The 26,710-nt window shown below is 37.3% G+C and overlaps 1 protein-coding gene across 1 annotated transcript; it reads left to right on the top strand.

Annotated features, from left to right (window-relative positions):
• Positions 1–3,694: 3,694 nt before the first annotated feature.
• On the top strand, positions 3,695–20,092 carry LOC136155783 (olfactory receptor-like protein OLF4). The gene is made up of 3 exons (XM_065917890.1): positions 3,695–3,895; positions 13,478–14,114; positions 20,061–20,092. Exons 1-3 carry the CDS (start codon positions 3,695–3,697, stop codon positions 20,090–20,092), a joined length of 870 nt encoding a protein of 289 aa, XP_065773962.1.
• Positions 20,093–26,710: the final 6,618 nt, after the last annotated feature.

Here is a 26,710-nt window from a genome sequence, read left to right on the forward strand (position 1 = left end):
ATTAAAAAAATAAAAAAAAAATGGAATCATGGTTGGGATATTTTGTTGGGAACCTTAAGGTTTATTTCTCTGGGAAGACAGGACAGTTCATGTAAAGAGTAATAAATGTTGAATGCCTCTGAGTTGTAATATTGTCTCCCAGACACAGAAAATGAGCAGGAAAGTGTTTCTATCTGTCCAGATCAGCATCCCTCAGGGAAATCAGTTATTAGAGGTGGTGGAAACAAGAGAGAAATATGGTAATGAGCAGACCTGGAAAGCTATAAATATCTCCTCTATTACATCCCTCAGCCTGTGCATCCTTGGGCTGGACAGGACACGGTTGTTGTTTTTGTAGTCATTACTGACTTAGGGAACTGATGCTTGACTGCATCCCATTGTCTTGTCTGGGAACAGAGCTCCTATTGCCATCATCAACCATTCAATAGGAATTTGGACATCTCTGTTGAGACCTTCCCCTCAGAGACTCACCCAGGTGAGTCAAGAACCAGATAAATACTGCAGAATGTCAAAGGGAATGACAATCAAAACATTCACCCGAGTTCATCTGAGAGCCAGTCCAGGCTAACCCAGAGGCAAGATCATTGAAGTTGTTTGTGTGCTTGATTAATAATATATTCATTTTTTATTCCAAAAATAGAAGTGAAACTTTAACTAACAATGCAAGGTCAAGGTTGACCATTAAAAGCTGAACATGAAAGCCCAATGAGAAGAGGGAATAGGAGGTATAAAGTGCTTCCAGTAAAAGTAAAATATAAGTTCAAGGATTTTGCAATTAACTGGAGTAGAGACAAAGGGTATTAGCTGTGGAAGGATGTACAGAGATGTGAGGACTTTTTTTTTTTTTTTTAATATGGAGCATATTTGACTATGATGAGAAGCATCCAGACTAAGGAATGCCTCCACATATTTTCTTGAAACAGCAGTTCATGAGATATACATATATTTCACAGTATTTCTTCTCTCAATGTAGAAAATAAAACATGCTATTATGTGCAAAATGATGTATTAATGAGCTTCATCTGTACTTATTTCCTGTAAGAGTGAATACATTTGTAGATAAGCTAACCAATCGGTTTCTATGTTGAAAATGTAGACATGACTAATCAGGACATTTCTTCTTTCTAATTTATTTTTAAAAAATATATTTGTTTATTTTAATTGGAAGATAGTTACTTTATAAGATTGTGACGGCTTTTGCAACACATTAACATGCATTGGCCATAGGTATACATGTGTCTCCTCAGCAGAAACCCCCTCACACCTCCCTCCCCACCCCATCCCTCCAGGTGAATCGAGCATGTTTTATTTCTGTTTTATATTTTATTCTTCCAAACAAAAAATTAAAAATTTTCATCAAGCTTGCTGTTTGCCATTTACTTATTTTATGTATATATATAAAATTTGTACATAATGTCTGAGAGTTTATAAATTTTGTGTGGCAAAATCAGTGTCAATTCATCTTATTGCTTTTCATTTTTTGCAATTCATCTTTATTGCTTTAAAAAAAAGTGCAACTGAAGGAATAGAGTTGTCACTTAAATATTCTTTACTTAAAAATCCTTGCTCTAAGTAGAAATGAAAATGTTCTTCTGTTTATTAGGTGCTAATAAATCTCTTTTTTATGCATTTCCAACTACCTTTGATATCTCTTATCCCTTATTGTTTAATTTATTCTATTTTGATCAGATCGATCTTTGAAAGTTGCACATATTCAGTCACTAATATTTGGAAGGCATTCTCCTTTACATTTAACTAAAGACAGCTTTGTGTTCCATACCTGAGTTTGAGTCCATATGTCCCCATGGAAGAGGAAGTTATAATTTAGGTTCTGCTTCCTCCCCACATTATAAAAGAGTTTCTGTCATAGTTTTTCATTTCCAAATCTCAAATTGAATTAGTGACACATGTGATATCATTAAATTGTAATTATCATATATCATTTCTTTGAGAAGTCATTTCTGGACTTTCCTTAAATTTTGTTTCCTATAGGCATTTTTTAAAAAGTATCTTTTATTGAGATATAATCAACATATGTTTTATTAGTTTCAGGTTTATAACATAATGATCCAATATTTATGTATATTTTAAAATGGTTACCAAAATGAGTCTAGTTAATCCCTGCCACCAAGTGTAGTTGCAATTTTTACCTTGATAGAAACTTTTAAGATTTACTCTATTGGCAACTTTCAGATATGCAGTGCAGTATTATTAACTATAGTCACAACACTGTATATTATAGCCCCATGACTTATCTATCTTATAACTGGAAGTGTGTACCTGTGACCCTTTCATCCATTTACCCACTCCCACTCCCTGCGCCTGCCTCTGGCAGTCATAACCTGTTCTCTCTATCTATGAGCTTGGCTTCTGGTTTTGTTTTTTTGATTCCACATATAAGCAAGATCTCACAATGTTTATTTATCTCTGTCTGACTTATTTCAATTCATCATAAAAGCCTGCATGGCAATGAAGACACAGCACAGACAAAATAAATAAATAAATAAATAATTTATTTAAAAAATAATATTAAGAAATAAAACAAAACAAATAGAATATAAATATGCAATGTGCAGTATAGGGAGTATAAGTAATATTTTGGAATAATTTTAAATGGAGTATAATCTATAAAAATATCAAATCACTATGTTGTACACCTGAAACTAATAAAACAGTTCAGATACACTAGTTTTTATGAAAACAATGAAATCTTGCTATTAGCAACAACTTGGTTGGAACTTGAAGCCATTATGCTAAGTGAGATAAGTCGTATAGGATTTTTAACATATGGAGTTTCCTAAAGCGCTGAAGATACATGTGGACTTTATGACTTGAAGTTTCAGCAGTAACACAGAGGCTACATAATTTTTCAGCATTCTCTGACAATATCTCTCCTCACTAATCCTCCTGCTCATTTTCCCTCACCAGATTGGCTTCCTTGTATCCACTGGGTCATCTTAAACAAGCACTTTCCTCAGGGCCTGTGCACTGGCTGCTCCCTTGTAAGTACACCCTTCCCCAAGTCTGTTCATGACACTCACCCTTCCTTGAAGTCTGTTCAAATAGCAGCTTGTTTGTAGTTCTTATCTAAACATGCATAAAATAGTATTTCCTTTTCACTCTTGCTTTTATGCCAGCTTTCTTTTTATTTTATGGGTCTCTTTTTAAGAGACCCGTAAGCATAAGACATGCTATATATACATTTAAATTTCTATGTAACTTTTTATTTGCTTATATCCTTTTTGCACAACCAGATTTTATGAGCTTTTGTTTTCCAACACCCTAACTCCCTACATAGATAGTACCTGGAATATTGCCACAATTCAATTTATATTCTTCAAATGTATGAAAGAATTTCTCATTAAAATTGTAGTATACATAACATGTTGGGGGAAACTCTGATCATGAGACAACTTTGCTAACTAGAGATGCCACAGGAGGTTCCTTCAAGTGCATAAGATCCATGAACAAAATGTTGAAAGCAATTATTGATGGCAAAATATAAATGGTAGCATTTCTACCACATGAATAATGATGCTTTTGTGTGGAAATAAATCATGCTATTTCCTTCTTTTTCCATAGTCACCATCAACACATGGCAATAAGAAACCTAACAGGAGTTTCACAATTTCTTCTTCTGGGATTCTCAGAGGAATTAAAATTGCAACCGTTCATATTTGGTCTTTTCTTCTCCATGTACCTGATCATTGTATTTGGAAACTTGCTCATCATACTGGCCATCAGCTCAGAAGCCCACCTCCACACCCCCATGTATTTTTTCCTCTCCAACCTGTCCTTTGTGGACATTTGTTTCACCTCCACCACCATCCCAAAGATGCTATGGAATATCCAGACACAGACCAAAGTCATAACCTATGAAGGCTGCATCACCCAGGTGTATTTTTTCATGCTCTTTGCAGGACTTGACATCTTGCTCCTAACAGTGATGGCCTATGACCGCTTCATGGCCATCTGCCACCCCCTGCACTACACGGTCATCATGAACCCCCAGCTCTGTGAACTGTTGGTGCTGGTGTCCTGGGTCATCAGCTTCCTGCATTCCTTGTTACAAAGCTTAAGTTTGTTGAGACTGACATTCTGTACATTCTTAGAAATCCCTCACTTTGCCTGTGAACTCAATCAGATGATCCAACTTGCCAGTTCGGACACCTTTCTCAATAATGTGGTGATGTATTCCGGAGCTGTGCTGCTGGCCGGGGGTTCCCTCTCATGTATTCTTTACTTTTACTCTAGGATAGTTTCTTCCATAGGCAGAATTTCATCATCTCAGGGGAAGTATAAAGCATTTTCCACCTGTGCATCTCACCTCTCTGTTGTCTCCTTATTTTATTGTACGGGTTTAGGAGTATACCTCAGCTCTGCTGGTACCCACAGCTTCCACTCAAGTGCAACAGCCTCGGTGATGTACACTGTGGTCACACCCATGCTGAACCCCTTCATCTATAGTCTGAGAAATAAAGACCTAAAGAAGGGTCTGAAAAAATTCTTTGGAAACATAATCATAAAAGGTCCTATTGGCATAGGTCTTAAGAAGTAATTAGCTGCTCAGTCATGTCCAACTCTCTGTGACCCTTTAAACTCTAGCCCTCCAGGCTCTGTCCATAGGATTTCCCAGGCAAGTATACTGGAGTGGGTTGCCAGGCCCTCCTCCAGGGGATCTTCCTGAACCAGGAATCAAATCCATATCTGCTCTGTCTCCTGAATTGCAGGTGGATTCTTTACTCGCTCAGCCAACAGGGAAGCCCAAGAGGTCTGAATTCTCCTGGCTTATAACCCGATCTCTTGAGAACAGAGCATCAGCAGGAAAAATTTCTTTCTGTCCAGGCCAAGTTCCATAGGGAATTCATGTGCTTACAGGCCGTTGAAAAATGAGAGAAATGTACATAATGAGCAGACAGAGAGAGCTGTAAATATCTCCTCTGCTGTGGTCCCTGAGCTTGTACAACCTGAGTGTGGATAAGAGACAGTTGTTGCTTTTGGAGTCCTAATTCTGGCTTAAGTTTCAATATTTTAACCCTTCCTGTGGTCTCATCTGCACACAGACCTTCAGTCTCCATCATCAACAACCCAGGAAGGGATTCAGACTTCACCTAGATAACTTCCTCTCAGAGTTCCCATGCTGGTGAGTCCAAGAGCCCAAAAGACACTGCAGGAACAGGCCATAGAAAAAGAAAATCAAGAATATTTACCTGAGGACATGTGAAAAATTATTCAGTATATCCCAGAATCCAAAGAACACTGTGGTGGTTTGCTTGTTTGATTGAAATATTAAAGTATTTTTTAGATGCTAAAAAGAGAACTCAGTAAGGCAATGCTCAGTGATGACAATTAAATGGCAGGAAAGGAAGCCCAATTACAAAAGACAAGAGAGTCATAAAGGGTTTCCAGGCAGAGTATAATAGAAAGTATATCCAAGTATCTTACTAATTCACTGGAAGAAAGAGGTAGGGTGTTAACTGGAGGGACATAAAATGAAGTGAAGGCATTTTTGTCTAACTTTCAATAATGGGCATATTTGACTGTATTTCCTTAATAATGAGAAAGGTCCATACCAAAGAAGGCCTGCAAACACATCCTTGCAACAGCAGTTGCAAGAGACATGTATTTCACAGTATCCTCTATGGGGGAAAAAAAAAAAAATGGAAGGAAAATAATTAATTTGCATAAAGGGGAATGCTAAAGAACTTGAATTATTCCATTGCTTGTGATGCTTGAATATGTAAGTGAATTTGATAACTATTTATTTTCTCTATCTCAAATTATCGTTATGACTCCTTTCCTTGGTAGAATAGAACTGGAGAATTTCTATTCTTGCTTATAATTATGATTTTTCAAATAAGCATTTGGAGGTTCCCACCACCCCCTCATACTGGCTATTTGTCCTTTAGTTCTTTACTTATGTATAGATGTATTTGAGGGGAATTGTGAATATATGTGAATTTGGTGTGGTCAGATTTCTCAGTTAATCATATCGTATATTCTCCGTTGCCTTCTATTTATTTGTTTATTGGCGGACAGTAGCTCTACCACGCCGTGCTAGTTTCTCAGCGCTGTGACCTGAATCAGCTCTATGTACACACCCTCTTCCTCCTCGACCTCTCTCCCATCCCCGTCCCGTCTCTCTAGGTCATCACAGGGGCTGAACTGAGCTTCCTGTGCGGCACCGTAGGCTCCCTCTAGCTTCTGTTTTACACAGGGCATTGCTCCTGCGTCAGTCCCAGTCTCCCAGTTCATCCCCCTTCTCCCCTCCAGCTGTGTCCATATGTCTTTTCCCGACGTCTGTGCCTCTATTCCCACCCAACAAGTAGGTTCCCCTGTACCATTTTCCTAGATTCCACTTACATGCATCACTATATATTAAAAAAAAATTTTTTTTTCTGAAAGAAATTGAGCTGTCAGTTTAATATTCTCCACTTGCTGATCATTGTTTTAGACAAAAATGTATGCTTCGTGCTAATAAATCACTGTTTACACTTGTTCCAACATGCATTTGTATCTCTGCTCTTTCTAATTGCTCCTTTATTTATTTATTTTTGGCCACCCTACATGGCATATGGGATCTTAGTTCTCTGACCAGGGATGGAACTTGTGTCCCTTGCAGTGGAAGTGCTGATTCCTAACCATTGGACCACCCGGAAAATTCCTAATTTCTCCTTTTGATTAGACCTATATTTAAAAGTTGCTTCACATCAAGCCATCACTAGGAAGGCATTCTTCTTTATCATTTGTCTAATGATCACTATACCTTTGAAAATTGAAAGTGAAAGTCACTCGGTCATGCCAGACTCTTTGTGAGCCCATGGGCTGCTCTGTCCATGGAATTCTCCAGGCAAGAATACTGGGGTGGGTTGCCATTCCCTTCTCCAGGAGATCTTCCTGGCCCAGGAATTGAACCTGGGTCTCCTGCATTGCAGGCAGATTCTTTACCATCTGAGCCACCAGAGTACACTGAAATCCACAGCTATTCACATGAGGTGAAATTACAGCTTAAATACTGCTTTCTCCCTACATTTCAAAAGTCATTCTGTTTCATTCTTTATTTCCAAGTTGTTGGCAGCTTGACTTTATATTAACGATCCACGTTGATTTTGTTAAATTGTTACTATTTCACGTTTTGATATAACATAAACTTCCATTCCATTTCGTTACAAAGAGTTGTTTTGAAACTACTTTATATAACCTAGTTTCATTCAAGTTAACATTTTTTGCCATAAATTCTTTAGATTATTTTAAAATTTCTCTTTCTGTATTATGCACACATATATACTCATACACTTCCTAAAAGCACAATCGTTTTTCTTACTTTTGTCCAATTTTCCTTCTTACTCAGTATTTCCTCACTATATACCCTCTCAGCACTAATGATGATGACATGATGATGACAATGATGGTTCGCTATTATCATGGCATACGCCATTTCATGCACCATTTCATGGTGTGCCTGTGTTACTCTCATTTTGCCATTCCTAATCTTTATCATTAAACTACTGCTATACAAATGCTATAAAAATATGTTGAGTTAGTTATGTTTAAACTGCCATTCTAACCAAGTATCCCTAGGGCACTTTGAGCAATGCCCAGACTTCTATGACAGTGACATGAGAAGGAGTCCACAGAGGTCAGGGAGGCTCTAACACCTGCAGAACACGGGACAGACCCCACCATAGTGAACTGGACCTGAATGCCAATTGTGCCAACACGAAAGAATCCTCAGTTAAAGAATCTCTGTATTTTCTATTTCTCCTTTCAGAAATAGAAACCAAGATAGAGAGAACACATTCACGGTTGCCAAAGGAGGGATGTAGGGGTGGAATGGATTGGGAGATTGGGACTGGCATGTATACACTGCTATTTATAAAAGAGACAGCTAATGAGAAATTATTGTGCGGCACAGGGAACCCTACTCTGAGCTCTGCGGTGACCTAAAGGGGAATAGAATCCAAAACAAGAGGGGGATATGTGTGTATATATTTATAACTGATTCATGTGTATAACAGGAACTGGCACAGCATTATGAAACATTTATACTGTAATATTTCTTTATTTAAAGTTAGAGATAAGGGGAGAATGAGAGTAAGCAGAGGCCAAGGAGGCCCAGAACACACAGTGGGAGAGGAAGCTTTGATCAACTGCTGCCATGAAGAGAAGACAGATACAGGAAATTTCTATCACGCATTTAATGACTTAGTTATTTAAAGGAAGGGCTTCCCAGGTGTCTTGGCAGTAAAGAATCTGCACGCAATGCAGGAGATGTGGGGTTCCATCCCTTGGTTGGGAAGATCCCATGGAGTAGGAAATGACAACTCACTTCAGTATTCTTGCCTGGGAAATCCTATGGACAGGGGAACCTGGTGGGCTGCAGTCCATGGGGTCACAAAAGAGTCAGGCATGACTGAGCAATTAAACAACAACAAATGTTAAAGGAAGTGAAAGCAAAAAGTCAAGAATGCCGAGCTTGGAAACAGTGAGTTTTAGATCTTCAGCTTCTGGAAATGCAACCCACTATGATCTCTATTTCCCTGTTCCTGATCTAGTGTTAAATTTTCCTATTTCAGTGCATTTGTTTGTAAGACTTCTTTTGCCTAGCATTGCTTTAGACTAGCTCAGTTTCTTCCATGCTTCTTGAGCATTGTTTGTGTCCATCATAGTGCTTATTTTAATTATTTTGTGATTTTCATTTCTGTAAGTCTTTTACAAATGTATTTTTTCTTGACTAAATTGTATTATCCTCGAATTGGGTTAAAATCTTCAGTGACTAGCTTATTGTATAGCCTAGAGCAGGTATTCAGTAAGTATTTATTTAGTAAATGGATTAATGGACAATACAAACATCTTTTCTTATTCCCATAAAATTTTGCTTTTACTCATTTTTTAAAAATTGATATCTTTTATTTATTTATTTATTTATTTATTTATTTTGCCACACAGCATGTGGGTCTTTGTTATCTGACCAGGGATTGAACCTGTGATCCCTGCATTGGAAGCATGGAGTCTTAACTACCAGATTGCTAGGGTAGTTCCCAAAATTTAGCATCTTGTTTGTACTGTCCACTTTGGATATATTCTTGACTATGGTAATTATTAAAGATAATTGTCAGTCTGAAACCATTTAAGTTCCTAATGGAAAAAATCTTACTCATTGTTATAACAAAAATTGATTTAAAGTGGAAAAAGAATATCTGTAGTTTGATTATTAATAGCTACCTTCAGATTGTTTCCCTAAAAATTTGTAATACCTCACATTTTTTGCCATAAAAATCAGAGATGTCTTCTTTACTACCTCTAGCACATTTGAGGGTAATTATTCTTACCCCAAAATGTGAAAGGTCTTAAAGTTTTTTCCCAGGACAGTGGTATGATAAAGATTTTTTGCTGTTCTCTTAAACTATATACTGAGTTCAAGTAAAAATTTTTATGCTTGGTCATGATTTTTATTTGCCTAGTATTATTATTATGTACCCACATGTTATATGTCCATACAAAGGATCATTTTTGAACTGACTTTAAGTACTTACTTTTGGTCATAAATTTAAAAAAAATTGTTTCTCTAGTTAAAAATGTCTATTTACTTCTGCGTATCTTGACTTTTTTGTCATGGTTTTGCCCACCCAAAGACTTTATATGTAGATTGCAAGATGTTTACCTATGAAGTGTCTATTAGTCTTACACTGAGGTCATAATCTTTCTTAATTTTTTGTAAGATGTTTTACGGTGGGAAACTACAAACTTGGCAAAATAAATAAATATTTGTGTTTAATTTCATCAACAATTCACTTCTTCTGAATAAAATGATATACAACCTTACCACAAATTAAATGTCCATAAATAGAGACCTAAATCCTAATGTATTCAACAAATAACTGAGAGTGTGCTATATATCAGAACATTCTAGGAAGATTATGTTTTATGTTATTTTACATCTAGGTCATTGTCAATTTAATTAGTCCATTTTATATCATAAGTCAGAAAGTCACTCAGTCCTGTTGACTCTTTGCGACCCATGGACTATACATACAGTCCATGGCATTCTCCAGGCCACAATACTGGCGTGGGTAGCCGTTCCCTTCTCCAGGGGATCTTCTCAACTCAGTTATCAAACCCAGGTCTCCTGCATTGCAGGCAGATTCTTTACCAGCTGAACCACAATGAAAACTCATAAGTTATTGCTACTATATTTTTTACACAATTAGTTTTCAATGCTCCATTCAGTTTTGTTTGCTAAACTTGTCTTGAAACCATACTATTTAACCTGGTTTCATTCTCCTTCTCCTTTTCCCAACTTTTCTTTTTTTCTACATTCATTTTTGTACAAGTGCATATATATTCACACATGGTTAAAATACAAACTTGAACATAACAGGTGAAGTTTTGTCTGCTTGGATCCTGTGTTCATTGAGAAGATGAGTACAATGAAAGAGATGTATGAATAGCACAATGTCTCAGATAACTAATATAAAGAATGTTACTCAGGGAGAAGGTTGGAATCATCATGACATATGTATCTTATGTGTATGGACTGTGGAGGTCACTGATGGTTGGGCAAACTAGGACAAAGTGTGCAAGAATTAAGAGAAAAATGATGAAAACCCAAGAATAGCAAAGAGAAGGAGTCACATATGAGAAGAGAGAAAGAGGATTGCCTAGTCTGCTATCGGACCATACAAAAACAATTAAACAAAAAATTACAAAACAGGCACAGGAAAAACAAGTTTTGCTGCCTCGTCTTAAAGATGGGCTTTGCAGTTGGCACTGGTGGTAAAGAACCCACCTGCCAATGCGGGAGACATGAGTTGTGGGTTCGATTCCTGGGTCAGGAAGATCCCCTGGAGGAGGAAATTGCAACCCACTCCAGTATTCTTTTTTTTTTTTTTTTCCACTCCAGTATTCTTGTCTGGAGAACCCCATGGACAGGGGAGCCTAGCAGGCTATAATCCATGGGTTTGCAAAGAGTTGACATGACTAAAGTGACTTAGCACAGGATAACACATTAAAAGTGGCCAATATTCATTTTACATTATATATTGTACTTTATATATATATCCTTGTACAAAGTGTTGGTTTTTTGCCTTTGCTCATTTTTATTTTGAGTAGTATAATCTGCAAGTGTTTTTAAACATAAAGACATCACTACTTTATCTTTTGGGTACATGTATTCTTTTTTACCGTTTTTCCTGGGCATCAAGGAGGTATAATAGCACATGAAATGTCACCAGAACCAATGAAGGCTTTCTTTACCACAGTCTGTCAAGGGACCATTTGAGCTTATGAGATCCTTCTTTTTTCTTATGTCCAATTCCTCTCTCTCTATGTATACATACACCAATTTTCAGTTTTATTTATTTATTTGTTTTTGCCTGTGAAGGGTCTTCATTGATGTGTGGGCTTTTCTGTAGTTGGGGCGAGCAGGGGCCACTTTATAGTTGCAGTGTGCAGGCTGCTCATTGTGGTGGTTTCTGTTGGAGGAGCATGGGCTCTAGGGAAATCTGACTCAGTAGTTGTGATGCATGGGCTTAGTTATCTGGCGGCATGTGGAATCTTCCTGGACCAGGGATTGAACCTGTGACCCCTGTGTTGACAGCCAGATTCTTAACCACGGGACCACTAAGGAAGTCCACATGTGTGTATATATATATATCTTAAAATTCAGGCTTTGAGAAAGAAAGCACATATATATATGCAAACATATAGTGTCACAGACTAAATGGGCATGAATTCGAGCAAACTCCAAGAGATAGTGAAGGACAGGGAGGCCTGATGTGCTGCAGTCCATGGAAAGAATCAAACATGACCTATCAACTGAACAACAACATGAGTTTATGTAATAAATGTTCAGCAGATGTTTAATACGAAGCATAAAATGGCTATACCAAAATAGAGTTCCAAGTTTATTGGTACTGTGCTCTGTCATTTCAGTTGTGTCTAACTCCTTGCAACCCTATGAATTGTAGGCCACCAGGCTCCTCTGTCCATGGGATTCCCCAGGCAAGAATACTGGAGTGAGTTGCCATTCCCTTCTCCAGAGGATCTTCCCGACCCAGGGATAGAACTTGTGTCTCTTGTGTCCCCTGCATTGCAGGGAGATTTGTTACCCACTGAGCTATCTGGGAATGTTGGAAAATTTACAATCTGGAATTTCTGAATGCCATTTGTAGGTTATTTGCTATGATCATCTTGAGTTATATCAACATCTAACTTCATAAGGGTAGTTAGGGGTGAAAACGACATGGAAGTTACACAGCCTAGGAAGGAAGATTCTATGATGTGTGTGTATTTTCATGCCTTGTGAAGTGTGTTAAGTTCTCCAAGCAGGAGTTCTGAGCACATACATTCCAAGGTGAATCTTATAACAGAGTTATAAACTAAACTGACAGGAGGGATTCATTAGTACTTACAAGCCGACTTCGCAAAAATTTCCTAAGGTTCTAAAAATACATGATGTATATAAAGGACTCCTTGATATTTGATGGTTCAGCAGCAATAGGGAGGCCACCTTGCTCCTAAGCATCCTATGACATCATCTCTCCTCACTCTCCCTCCTGGCCATTACGTTTCCCATATTGAACATCTTAAAGAAGTCCCTCTCTTTGCACAGTTGTTCTCCCTGCCTGGCATACATTTCATCTGATGTGTACATGGAAATATCACCTTGATTTTCAAGTTTTCAAGTCTTAGCATGAACATCCATAAAAAATAGTACCCCTCTTTACTCATTCAGTTATACCTGCTTTTATTTTCTTCATAGCATCTGTCACGATCCGAGAAGCTATATATAAGTTTTTAAAAAATAATTCTCTGGATTTTTCTCTGTAGATGGATAGTCAGAGCTTTTATTTTTCAGCACCCCATACTCATTGCCTAGACAGCACCTGGAACATCGTCGGCACACAATTTAAATGTCCTGAAAAAATGAAAGAATTTCTCCCTAAATATGAGATATACCTGACTTGCCAGGGAAAATGCTGAAAGTCGAACAATCTTGCTAATTAAAGATGCTATAAGAAATTCTACCAAGGGAACTGAACTCATGAACAAATTTTTGAAATTAATATTATGATAGGCAATTATAAATGGCAGCCCTTCAACAATGTGAGTGATAACTAATTGTGAAAAAATCGGTCATGTTATTTTCCTCTTTCCTCATAGTTACTTTCAGCCCATGGTACCAAGGAACATAACACATGCTTCAGAATTTCTTCTTCTTGGATTTTCAGAGGAACCAGAACTGCAGTGCCTCATATTTGGACCTTTCCTCTCCATGTACCTGATCACTGTGTTTGGAAACGTGCTCATCATCCTAGCGGTCAGCTCAGACCCCCACCTCCACAATCCCATGTACTTCTTCCTCTTCAACCTGTCCTTTGTAGACATCTGTATCACCTCCACCATCATCCCAAAGATGCTGTGGAACATCCAGACACAGAGCCAAGTTATATCCCATTAAGGCTGCATCATTCAGATGTATTTTTTCGTGCTGTTTGTAGGCTTGGATGACTTCCTCCTGACTGTGATGGCCTATGACCGCTTTGTGGCCATCTGCCATCCCCTTCAATACACAGTCATCATGAGCCCACACCGCTGTGGAATTCTGCTTTTGGTTAGCTGGATCATCAGTGTCCTACATTCCTTGTTAGAAACCTTAATGGTATTGACATTGTCCTTCTGCAGAGAGGTGAAAATCCCACACTATTTCTGTGAACTCAAACAGTTGATTCAACTTGCGTGTTCCAGCAACTTTCTTAATGAATTGGTGATGAGTTTTGGAGCTGGGATCCTGGGAGGTGTTCCCCTTGCAGGTATCCTTTACACTTACTGTAAGATAGCTTCCTCAATATGTAGAATCTCATCAGCTCAGGGGAAGTGTAAAGCATTCTCCACCTGTGCATCTCACCTCTCAGTCATCTCCTTATTTCACTGTACAAGCTTAGGCGTGTACCTTAGCTCTGCTGCTCCCCACAGCTCACACTCAAGTGCAACAGCCTCAGCGATGTACGCCGTGGTCACACCCATGCTGAACCCCTTCATCTACAGTCTGAGGAACAAGGACATTAAGAGAGCTCTGAGAGCATTCTTTCAAATATCAGCTATAAAAAAAGGTAATTCACCTGGGCTGAAGAAAGGCCCCAGAATCATAAATTGCTAATCTCTAGATCAGATTCTTTGATCAGATTCTTTGATCAGGCTGTGGAAGTTGAACTTACCCTTTCAATTTATTTCCTGGAATTTTCCTTTTTTGACTTCAGCTTCTCCATGCGATTTATATAACTCAGTTAAGGCTTGTGAAATCTCTCATAATTCAAATTTTTTTTTTTTTCATTTTATGGTTTTCCCAGTTTCTGAGATTTATTCTCAGCCTTGAATCTGGAAAATTTGGGAATTAATCATTTTTTCATAAAACTAGATGAATTTCTTAAAGCTGCAAGCATGCTAAGTCACTTTAGTCAAGTCCAACTCTTTGCGACCCTATGGGCTACAACCTGCCAGGCTCCTCTGTCCATGGGATTCTCCAGGCAAGAATACTGGAGTGGACTGCTGTGCCCTCCTCCACAAGATCTTTGAACCCAGGGATCTAACCTTCGTCTCTTATGTCTAACCTGCAGTTTCTTTACCACTAGCGCCACCTGAGAAATCCTTCTTAAAATAATTTATTCTCATGCATTGAACTTGCATTGGTCATCTGTTTTACATATGGTAATATACATGTTTCAATGGGGAGGGAGGTGGGAAGGGGTTCAGGATGGAGGGACATATTGCACCCATGGCTGATTCATGTTGATATATGGCAAAAAGCATCACAATTTCGTAAAGTAATTATCCTCCAACTAAAATTAATTAATTAAAAAAAAAAAAATTCTCACTTAAAACATATAGCATCAATGACTTTTTGTTATTTGTATAAAGAATAGTCATGAATTGTAGTTCTGCAATGGAAAATAACTAGTCTAAGCATTCATGTCCATTCATGTATTTGTAAAGATTAAAATTTCAGACCACAGAGTTTATTTCTGTTTGTATCAGGTCTTTGTATACAACTACCTTAACTCTTTTTCCTGATATTCTAGATTTATAAAATTTAGTGTCATTTGTAATGTGTAATTTAATTTCTTTCTCCTCAATAAGTTCCTATTATCTCGTTTGCTTCAGTGTCTTCAATCCTGCCATGTGTGTGCATGCATGCTCAGTTGCTTCATTTGTGTCTGACTCTTTGTGACTCTATGGACTGTAGTCTGCCAGGCTCCTCTATCCATGGAATTTTCCAGGCAAGAATACTACAGTGGGTTGCCATGCCTTCCTCCAGGGGATCTTCCTGACCCAAGGATTGAACCTGTGCCTCCTGGGTCTGTGGCATTGCAAGCAGATTCTTTACCCACAGAACCACCTGGGAAGCCCTATATCTATCATAGTCAATGGGGAAAATAGATGATCAAATGCATGTATCCATGTGGTATGCCCAAGGCAATGCACTTTTTGAACTTTTTTCTGATTTTTAAATTTGAAGAAGAGTTGATTTGCAATGTCTTATTTATCTCAGGTGCAAAACACACTGATTCAGTATTTTTAACAGATTTTATCTCACTGAAAGTTAATAAAACATAATGTCTATAATTGCCTGTGCTACAATATATATCCTTGTCGCTTGCTTATACAGTAGTTTTGATCTCTTTTTCCCATACTGCTAATTTGTTCATACCCCATTGTCTTTACAGTCTAGTAACTTTTAGTTTTTGTTTTGTATCTGTAAGTATGTTTCTGTTTTGCATATATTCTCATTGTATTATTTTTAAGATTCCATATGATCCTTTACCATACATCATAAGTTATATCATACACTATTTTTTCTCTCTCTGACTTATTTCACTAATCATAATAATAGTTAGGTCCATCCACATGGCTTCAAATAGCAGAATTTCATTCTTTTTAATGTCTGAGTAACATTTCATTACTTACACTTATTAATGTTTATTTATTTGTGGCACACATTCTTTATATACTTGTCTATTGATGGACATTTGTTTTGCTTCCATATTTTGGCTATTGTAAACAGTGCTGCAATGAACATTAGGGTGCATGTATGTTTTCAAATTTATGCTTTTATACTTTGGGGGGATATATTCCCAAGTGTAGTTTCCAAGGTCATATAATAGTTCTATTTTTAGGTCACTGAGAAACCTCCCTACTGTTTTCCATAGTGAATGAGTGAGTGAGTGAGTGAAGGTCACTCAGTTGTGTCTGAGTCTTTGTAACCCCATGGACTATACAGTCCACAGAATTCTCCAGGCTAGAATACTGGAGTGGGTAGCTTTTCCTTTTTTCAGAGAATCTTCCCAACCCAGTGATCAAACCCAGGTCTCCCACATTGCAGGCAGATTCTTTACCAGCTGAGCCACAAGGGAAGCCCAAGAATACTGAAGTGGGTAGCCTATCCCTGCTGCAGCATATCTTCCCAACCCAGCAATCAAACCGCAGTCTCCTGCATTGTAGGTAGATTCTTTACCAAGTGAGCTATGAGGGAAGCCCATTTTCCTGAGTGGCTGTATCAATTTACAATCCCAACTGTATTAATGGACAGATGGTCCAAACAGAAAATCAATAAGGCAATAGTTGTCTTAGATGACATCAGTCACTTAAATAAACCAGTTGGAAAATAGGTAACACAAATTTGAATAAATATTTGACATAAAGAATGTGACCTCTTCTTTCCAGAGAGGATATATGTTTGCCTATGGCTCATTCATGGTGATGTATGGCAGAGGCCATCACAATATTGTGAAATACAATATAGCAAAGTCTTAAAATGTGCTTTACATTGATGGGCAAAATGTTGTTTTACATGTTATACACCAACTCCTTAAATTATGGAAAGTCAATATTCAAGTGAGAGGAGGTTAATATGTTGGAGTGAAGGAGTCGATGACCTGCTTCATGTGCTTTTATTAGATTATCTTTTGGTTTCTGGCTGAAAACTTAGAGTGCTGCCTATACATGAATTCTGCTGCTGCGCTAAAGAAATATCGTCCTATTTTCTAAGTTAGTCATAATACTAACTTAGGAGAAATGCATGTACATTACAAATTAGAACCATTTTATATCCTCTCTGTGATAAAGAATCTCTTCAGTCTTTATAATAAAAGGGTGACTCACAAGAACAATTGAATTCTTGTCTAGTCCTGTGTTTCAGGGTCATAAGTTTTTCTCCACAAACATTAATTTTCCTTCAAACTCCTCTGGTTACCTGGAAGGGAAGTTTAATGGAGTTACATTTTAATAATGTGATCTAAATTAAACTTGAATAACAAAATGTTCATTAATGTTGTCTTGATAGCAAATCAAACGTCAAAAGTAAGAAACATTAAGTTATTTTAATTGTCTTCACTTCTGCTCATTTGGGTTGTTGTATGCTGAAGCTGAAACTCCAGTACTTTGGCCACCTCATGTAAAGAGTTGACTCATTGGAAAAAGCCCTGATGCTGGGAGGGATTGGGGGCAGGAGGAGAAGGGGACGACAGAGGATGAGATGGTTGGATGGCATCACCAACTCGATGGACATTGGTTTGAGTAAACTCCGAGAGTTGGTGATGGACAGGGAGGCTTGGCGTGCTGCGATTCATGGGGTTGCAATAATCGGACATGACTGAGCGACTGAGCTGAACTGAACTGAACTGATTAGTAAGCTCTTGTTGCATAACAAGCCATTCTTTTTTGAAAAATATTTTATTGAGGTATAGTTGATTTACAATGTTGGGTCAATTTCTGCTATACAGCGAAGTGGTTCAGTTATACACATATATGTTTTATTTTTATATCTTTTTTCATTATGCTTTATTACAGGATTTTGAATATAGTTCCTGTGCTATACTATAGACCTTGCTGTTTATTCATGCTAAATATAATAACTTGTATCTGTTAATCCCAAACTTTCCACAATCCATCCCCCCAACACTCCCTCTCCCTTGGCAACTGCAAGTCTGTTCTCTGTGTCTGTGAGTGTGTTTCTGTTTCAGATATAAGGACATTTGTGTCATATTTTAGATTACACGTATAAGTGATATCATATGGTGTTCACAAGAAGCTATTATGAAAGCAAACAATCTGACATGTTTTGCTACCATGAAAATGTATGGTGATCTTTTTTCTGTTGCAAATAAAAATTGCTTACCTCAAAATTTTCTTGTTTCCAATGTAGACCTGTATTGCCAAATATTTCTATCTTAGTTCAGTTTATAGTATATCTCATAGATTCAAGTATGTGATATTTTTATTTTCATTTGTCTTCAGGTGATTCTCTATTCCTCCTTTGGTATTTTTATTGACCTAATAGTTGTTCAGTAGCATGTGTTTCAGTTTTCACATAGTTCTGTTTTTTGTTTCCAACTTTCTTCTTTTATTTGATTTCTAGTTTCATATCCTAGTGATCGGAAGAGAAGCTTGATGTGATTCAAAACTTCCTAAATTTATTGAGGCTAGTGTTGTGTCCCCTAAACGAGGCCTATTCTTGAGAATATCCGATGTGCACTTGAGAAAAATGTATACTCTTCTGCATTAGGATGGAATGTTCTATATAAACATATCAAATGCATCTGGCCTTATATGTAATTTAGCTGATACTTATTTTTTGACTTTCTGGCTAAATGATATTTATTCATATATGAGGATTGTTAAAGTCATGGGCTATTATTGTGTTACTGTCAATTACTCCCTTTAGGTCTGTTAACTATTGTTTTATATGTTTGGTGCTCCTGTGTTAGGTGCTTGTAAAACAACAACAACAAAAAAATTATGTGTTCTTGATGAACTTTCCCCTGTAGCATTATATTCTGTCCATTTTTGTCTTTTATTTACCCTTTTGTCTTTAAATCCATATTTTTCTGATATGGTTATGCCTATACCTTTTATGTTGCCATTTGCTTGGGGTATCCTTCTCCATCACTTAATTTTAAATCTAGAAGACATGAAGAGTCTTTTAGACTCTTTAGACATGAAGAGTCTCTTGGGTTTAGTATGTATCTCAGTTTTGTATTTTAATCCAACCAGACACTCTGTTTTGTTTTGTTTTGTTTTTTGATAGGTGCATTCAGCACATTTAGAATGATTATTGACAGATGAGGATTTAGTACTGCTATTTTGTCTTTTCTATTCTGGTTATTCTATTTCCCACCCTCCTTTTTCATGAGTTACTGTCTCCCATTTAAATTTGACCATTTTTCTATGATTTGTTTAATCAGCTTCCTCTTTTTTGATGTTTTGAGTTATTAGTCTAGATTTATGTTTTGTGATTACCATGGATTTGTGGCAACCATCTCATAGGTAAAAATAGCCCTTTTCCCACTGATAGTATCTTATTTTTTTGCACACATGGGTTCCTTAGTTCCCTCTTCCCGTTTTGTGTTTTAGTTGCCTTTTTATGTTGTGAGCTTGTTACCTACTTGAAGTAGCCATAATTGTTTTCTGCTTTTTGTCCTCTTTGCACATGACACTATAATAAGTTATTTAAAATTCTATTCTGATAGTATTTTATGACTCTGTCTATTTGTCACCTTACTCAAAGTTTAGTGTGTTTTTGCCTTTTCTGTTTCATGTTGAAGAGCTTCTTTCTACATTCTTGTAGGTTAGGCCTAGTGTTGCTAAACTCCCTTAGCATTTGTTTGTATGAAAAATTATTTCTCTTTCATATCTTAATGATAATTTTTATGGATAGAATGCTTTGGGGTGAAAGTTTTTCTCTTTCAGAGTTTTGAGAATGCCATTCCACTCCATCCTGGATTGTAGGATTTCTGCTGTGAAATCTTCTGTAGTCTAAGGAGTGTTTCATGAAGGCTACCATCCTGCTTTCTCTGTCTCAGCCTCTAAATTATTTTTTGTTAATGATTTTTGACAACTTTAATATGATGTGTCCTGGGGAAGGTCTTTGTGCATTGAGGTGATTAGATGGTCTTAACTTTATGGACTCATATATCCAATTCTTTGCCCAAGTTTGGGAAATACTGTTTTGTTTATCTGAATAAACTCTGTACACATTTCTTTTTTTCTCTTCTTCTTTTCAGACACTCACTACCTTAAACTGGCCCTTCTTTAAAGAGTCAGTTACCTCTCATTGAGTAGCCTCATTGCTTAATATCTCATTTCTCTTTCTTCTTCTACTTGTATCATGTCTAGTTTTCCATCTTTAATCTTTAACTCTGTCCTGTTTCCAGTGACGTCTAATGCATTCCTCATCTGGCTTCTTGTTTGCCTTTCAGTTCTAGAATTTCTGTTTAGTTTTATCTTAAAGTTTCAATATTTTGGAAAGCATTCCTTCTGGTCATTAATTTTATTCCTGGGTTTATTCAGCTGCCTTTCTCGGTTTCCTTGAATTGATTTTCTTCACGACAGTGTTGAAGCTTGGCTGCTGGGCAGTTGCTGCTTTCTTTCTATGGTGGTGTTTCTGTGGTTCTTTCTCGGGTTTGATGTGTTGTTCCTCTCAGGTGGTGCCTTTGAAGAAGGGAGCAGTTTTCCCTTTCCTTCTACTAAATTAAAATGCTTTTTTTTTTAATCCCCTAGGTGTCATAATTTTTTCTTTTTTCTGGGTTTTTCAATCTTCCTACCTGAGGAGCCCTTGATTATCATTTGAAAGTATGCAATCAATGAATATAGTAAAGTTGCAGGATATAAAATTAACACACAGCAATCCCTTGCATTCCTATACACTAACAATGAGAAAATAGAAAGAGAAATTAAGGAAACAATACCATTCACCATTGCAACAAAAAGAATAAAATACTTAGGAGTATATCTACCTGGGAAAACCCAGAGGAATCAGGTGGAGAGGGAGGTGGGAGGGGGGATCGGGATGGGGAATACATGTAAATCCATGACTGATTCATATCAATGTATGACAAAAGCCACTACAATATTGTAAAGTAATTAGCCTGCAACTAATAAAAATTAAAAAGAGAAAGAAAGAAACAAACAAAAGACCTATACATAGAAAACTATAAAAGACTGATGAAAGAAATCAAAGAGAACACAAACAGATGGAGAAATAAACCGTGTTCATGGATTGGAAGAATCAGTATTGTCAAAATAAGTATACTACCGAAAGTAATCTATAGATTCAGTGCAATTCCTATCAAGCCACGCCACCAACGGTATTTTTCACAGAACTAGAACAAATAATTTCACAATTTGTATGGAAATACAAAAAAACCTCGAATAGCCAAAGTAATTTTGAGAAAGAAGAATGGAACTGGAGGAATCAACCTGCTTGACTTCAGACTGTACTACAAAGCCACAGTCATCAAGACAGTATGGTACTGGCACAAAAACAGAAATATAGATCAATGGAACAGAATAGAAAGCCCAGAAGTAAACCCACAAACCTATGGACATCTTATCTTTGACAAAGGAGACAAGAATATACAATGGAAAAAAAGACAACCTCTTTAACAAGTAGTGCTGGGAAAACTTATCAAACACTTGTAAAGGAATGAAACTGGAACACTTTCTAGCACCATACACAAAAAGAAACTCAAAATGGATTAAAGATCTAAATGTAAGACCAGAAACTACAAAACTCCTAGAGGAGTACATAGGCAAAACACTCTCTGACATAAATCACAGCAGGATCCTCTATGACCCACCTCCTAGAATATTGGAAATAAAAGCAAAAATAAACAAATGGGACCTAATTAAACTGAAAATCTTTTGCACAACAAACAAAACTATAAGAAAGGTGAAAAGACAGCCCTCAGATTGGGAGAAAATAAAAGCAAACGAAGCAACAAAGGATAAATCTCAAAAATATACAAGCAGCTCCTGCAGCTCAACTCCAGAAAAATAAATGACCCAATCAAAAAATGGGCCAAAGAACTAAACAGACATTTCTCCAAAGAAGACATACAGATGGCTAACAAACACATGAAAAGATGCTCAACATCACTCATTATCAGAGAAAGGCAAATCAAAACCTCAATGAGGTACCATTACACGCCAGTCAGGATGGCTGCTCTCCAAAAGTCTACAAGCAATAAATGCTGGAGAGGGTGTTGAGAAAAGGGAACCCTCTTACACTGTTGGTGAGATTGCAAACTAGTACAGCTGCTATGGAGAACAGTGTGGAGATTTCTTAAAAAAACTGGAAATAGAACTGCCATATGACCCAGCAGTTCAACTTCTGGTCATACACACCGAGGAAACCAGATCTGAAAGAGACACGTGCACCCCATTGTTCATTGCATCATTGTTTATAATAGCCAGGTCATGGAAGCAACCTAAATGTCCATCAGCAGACGAATGGATAAGGAAGCTGTGGTACCTACATACCATGGAATATTACTCAACCATTAAAAAGAATTCATTTGAATCAGTTCTAATGAGATGGATGAAACTGGAACCCATTATACAGAGTGAAGTAAGCCAGAAAGATAAACACCAATACAGTATACTAACACATATATATGGAATTTAGAAAGATGGTAACGATAACCCTATATGCAAAACAGAAAAAGAGACACATATGTACAGAACAGACTTTGGGACTCTGTGGAGAAGAAGAGGGGGGGATGTTTAGAGAGAACAGCATTGAAACATGTATATTATCAAGGGTGAAACAGATCACCAGCACATGTTGTTCGCATGAGACAAGTGCTCGGAGCTGTTGCACTGGGACGACCCAGAGGGATCGGGTGGAGAGGGAGGTGGGAGGGGGGATCGGGATGGGAATACATGTAAACCCATGGCTGATTCATGTCAGTGTATGGCAAAAACCTTTACAATATTGTAAAGTAATTAGCCTCCAACTAATAAAAATAAATGGGGGGGGGGGGGAAGAAAGTATCCACTTTCCAACCTCTGTCAAAGATGTTCTCTTTCATCCTAATTATAGTCTCCTGTGTCTCTGGGATTGTTGGTACCTTGTTTGCTGCCACCGTTACCGGTATGCTGCCCAGGCCCCAGGTACGAACGCTTTTCTAATGGGTCTGAGAAATCCTGAGTCACAGGCTCTATCACCCTCTTGTAGGTAGTTGGCTTCTCCTGTGTGTCCCCACCTTAAAAGTACAGGTTTGTGGAATTCTCTGATAACCTGGAAGGTTGTGCAGAGGCACCTTTCTTGTGTTGTGGAAGTTTTCTTGGCTGTCGATTGAACGGAAGAGAGAAAAGGAGTCTTTCAAAAAGCCATGATGTAGAAGGCAAGATACTTTAAATAGGAAAACCCAGCGTCTCCACCAAAAGTGTATTAGAAAGATTAAATGAAATCAGAAAAGTTGCAAGATAAAACATTAATATACAGAAATCTATAGCTCACTATACACTAATAATCAACTATAAGAAGGAGAATGGTAAAAATATATATATATAGTTAAAATCATATAAAACATGCCTAGAAATAACCTTAACCAATGAGGTGAAAGATCTGTATTCAAAAATGTATAAAACATTGATGAAGAAAATCAAAGACAATAGAAAGAAATGAAAAGACATTCCTGTGCTCTTGGAGTGGAAGAAGTAATACTCTTAAAATGGCCATACAACCAAAAGCAATCTACAGAGCTAATGCACTCTGAATCAAAGTACTCATGATATTTCTCCCAGAAGTATAACAAAATGCTAAAATTAACATGAAACTACAAGAGACCTAGAACTGTCAAAGCAATCCTGGGGAAACGACAATGACAACAACAAAGCTGGATTCATGAGGATCCCAGACTTCAGATTGTACTCTTAACACCAACATATCATACTCAGAACTGCATGGTACTGGCACAAAAACTGACCCATGAATCAGTAGATGAGAATAGAGACCCCAGCAATAAACCCAAACGGTCGTGACCAATCAATCTGTGACAAGGGAGGAGGCAAGCGTGCACCATGGAGAAAAGCTCAGTCTCTTCAACAAGTTGCACTGCCGTAACCGAATGGACATTTGTGCACGCTCAGTCCTGTCCAGCTCTTTGCAGCCTCGTGGACGAGCCCTCCAGGCTTCCCTGCTGCTGGGATTTCCCAGGCAAGAATATTGGTGTGGATTGCCATTTCCTTCTCCAGGGGATCTTACTGACTCTAGGATAGAACCTGTGTCTCCTGTACTGGTGGGCAGATTCTTTACCATTGAGCCACTTGGGAAGCTGGTGAAAACTAAACAACCATGTGTAAAACAATGGATTAGAACATTTCCTCGCACCACATATGAAGAAAAATTTCAAGATGGATTATGGGCCTAAATGTAAGAAATGAATCATAAAATTCTGAGTAGTGAGGACATGAGCAGTATATTTTTTTGACATAAATGATCATAATATTGTTTAGGATCTCTGTCTTTAAGGAAATAAAAGGAAAAATAAATGGAACTTAATTATATTTAAAAGATTTTTCACAGCAAAGGAAGCCATCTAAAAAATGAAAAGAAAAAAAAAAAAAACACCTATGGAATGGGATAAAATATTTGCAAATTATATCACTGGCAGGGATCAAAATCCAAAATATATAAACAGCTCATACAACTCAATATAAAAAATAAATGACTCAATAAAAAATGGGCAGAAGACATGAATAGACATTTTTTTCCCTAAAGAAAACATACAGATGGATAACCAATGCATGGAAAGTTGATCAGTATCACTAATTGCTAGAGAAATGCAAACCAAAAAAACATGAGATGTCACCTTGCATTTGTGGGGATAGCTATCATCAAAGAGTCTACAATTAATGAATTTTGAAGAGGATCTCAAGAAGAGGAAACCCTCTACACTGTTGGTAGGAATGTAAATTGGTGCAGCTACTATAGAAAATAGTACAGAAGTTCCTCAAAAACTAGAAATAGAACTATGCTGTGATTAAGCAATTCCACTTCTGAGTATTTATCCAAAGATGTAAAAACACTAAATAATATGTATTGCTATACCCATTGCCACATAGTTAAAATAATCAACATATGGTTTCAACTGAAGTGTTCATTGGCAGAAGAATGGACAAAGATGATGTGTTCTATACAATAGAATACTACTTAGGTATGAAACAGTGAAACCTTACCATTTGGAACAATATGGGTAGACCTAGAGGGTATGGTTTTCTGATGAGGCCTTACAAATAGCTGAGGAAAGAAGAGAAGCTAAAGGAAAAGGAGAAAGAGCTTGCTCAAATTCATGTCCATTGAGTCAGTGATGCCATTCATCTGTCTTATCCGCTGTCTTCCCCTTTTCTTCCTGCCTTCAATCTTTCCTTGCATCAGGGTCTTCTGAGAGTCAGTTCTTCACATTAGATGGCCAAAGTATTGGAGTTTCAGCTTCAGCATCAATGAATACTCAGGACTGATTTCTTTTAGGATGGACTGGTTAGATCTCCTTGAAGTCCAAGGGACTCTCAAGAGTCTTCTCCAACACCACAGTTAAAAAGCATCAATTCCTCAGCGCTCAGCTTTCTTTATAGTCTAAATCTCACATCCATACATGACTACTGGAAAAAACATCGCCTTGACTAGATGGACCTTTGTTGGCAAAGTAATGTCTATGTTTTTTAATATGCTGTCCAGGTTGGTTATAACTTTTCTTCCAAGGAGCAAGCATCTTTTAATTTTTAGATTAATATAAATTAATCTATATCACCTGCAGTGATTTTGGAGCCCCCAAAATAAAGTCTGCCACTGTTTCCACTGTTTACCCATCTATTTGCCATGAAGTGATGGGACCAGATGCCATGATCTTAGTTTTCTGAATATTGAGCTTTAAGCCAACCTTTTTACACTCCTCTTTCACTTTCATCAAGAGGCTCTTTAATTCTTCACTCTCTGTCATAAGGGTGGTATCATCTGCGTATCGGAGGTTATTGATATTTCTCCTGGCAATCTTGATTCCAGCTTGTGCTTCATCCAACCTGGTATTTTGCTTGATGTATTCTGCATATAAGTTAAATAAGCAGGGTGAGAATATACAGCCTTGATATACTCCTTTCCCAATTTGAAACCAGTCAGTTATTCCATGTCTGGTTCTAACTGTTGCTTCTTGACCTGTATACAGGTTTCTCAGGAGGCAGGTAAGGTGGGCTGGTATTCCTATCTCTTGAAAAATTTTCCACAGTTTGTGATCTACACAGTCAAAGGCCTTGATGTAATCAATAAAGCAGAAAGAGATGTTTTTCTGGTATTCTCTTGCTTTTTCAATGATCCAACAGATGTTGGCAATTTGATCTCTGGTTCCTCTGCCTTTTCTAAATACAGCTTGCACCTCTGGAAGTTCACGGTTCATGTCCTATTGAAGCTTGGCTTGGAGAATTTTGAGCAGTGTTTTGCTATCATGTGAAATGAATGCAATTGTGTTGTATCTTGAACAGTCTTTGACATTGCCTTTCTTTGGGATTGGAATGAATACTTGAAAACTGATTCCAAATAGCATATGATAACCAAAAATCCAATTCCTTCTTGAATGAAGTAAACCAGAAACACAGAAGAAAAGGACTTGAACAGGCAGTTTTCCATAGAGAAAGCAGCTGTCTAATGGATCTAGAAATATAGTCAGTCCTACAGGAAATGGAATAATTGCAAAGTAAGCTCATTAGCACACCCCTTTTCATATAATAAATACATTTTTATTTGAATACTAAAAGAGGAAAGATGCTGTGAACTATTTGACTCATGAACTACTCACATGAAAAATTGTCAACATTCCATGGTCTGGATATTTGTCATCACAGTCAAATATGCTCTGTATTTTCAAAAGCGTCCTTA

The sequence above is a fragment of the Muntiacus reevesi genome, chromosome 1 (genome assembly GCF_963930625.1).
Source record: "Muntiacus reevesi chromosome 1, mMunRee1.1, whole genome shotgun sequence".
NCBI lineage: Eukaryota > Metazoa > Chordata > Mammalia > Artiodactyla > Cervidae > Muntiacus > Muntiacus reevesi.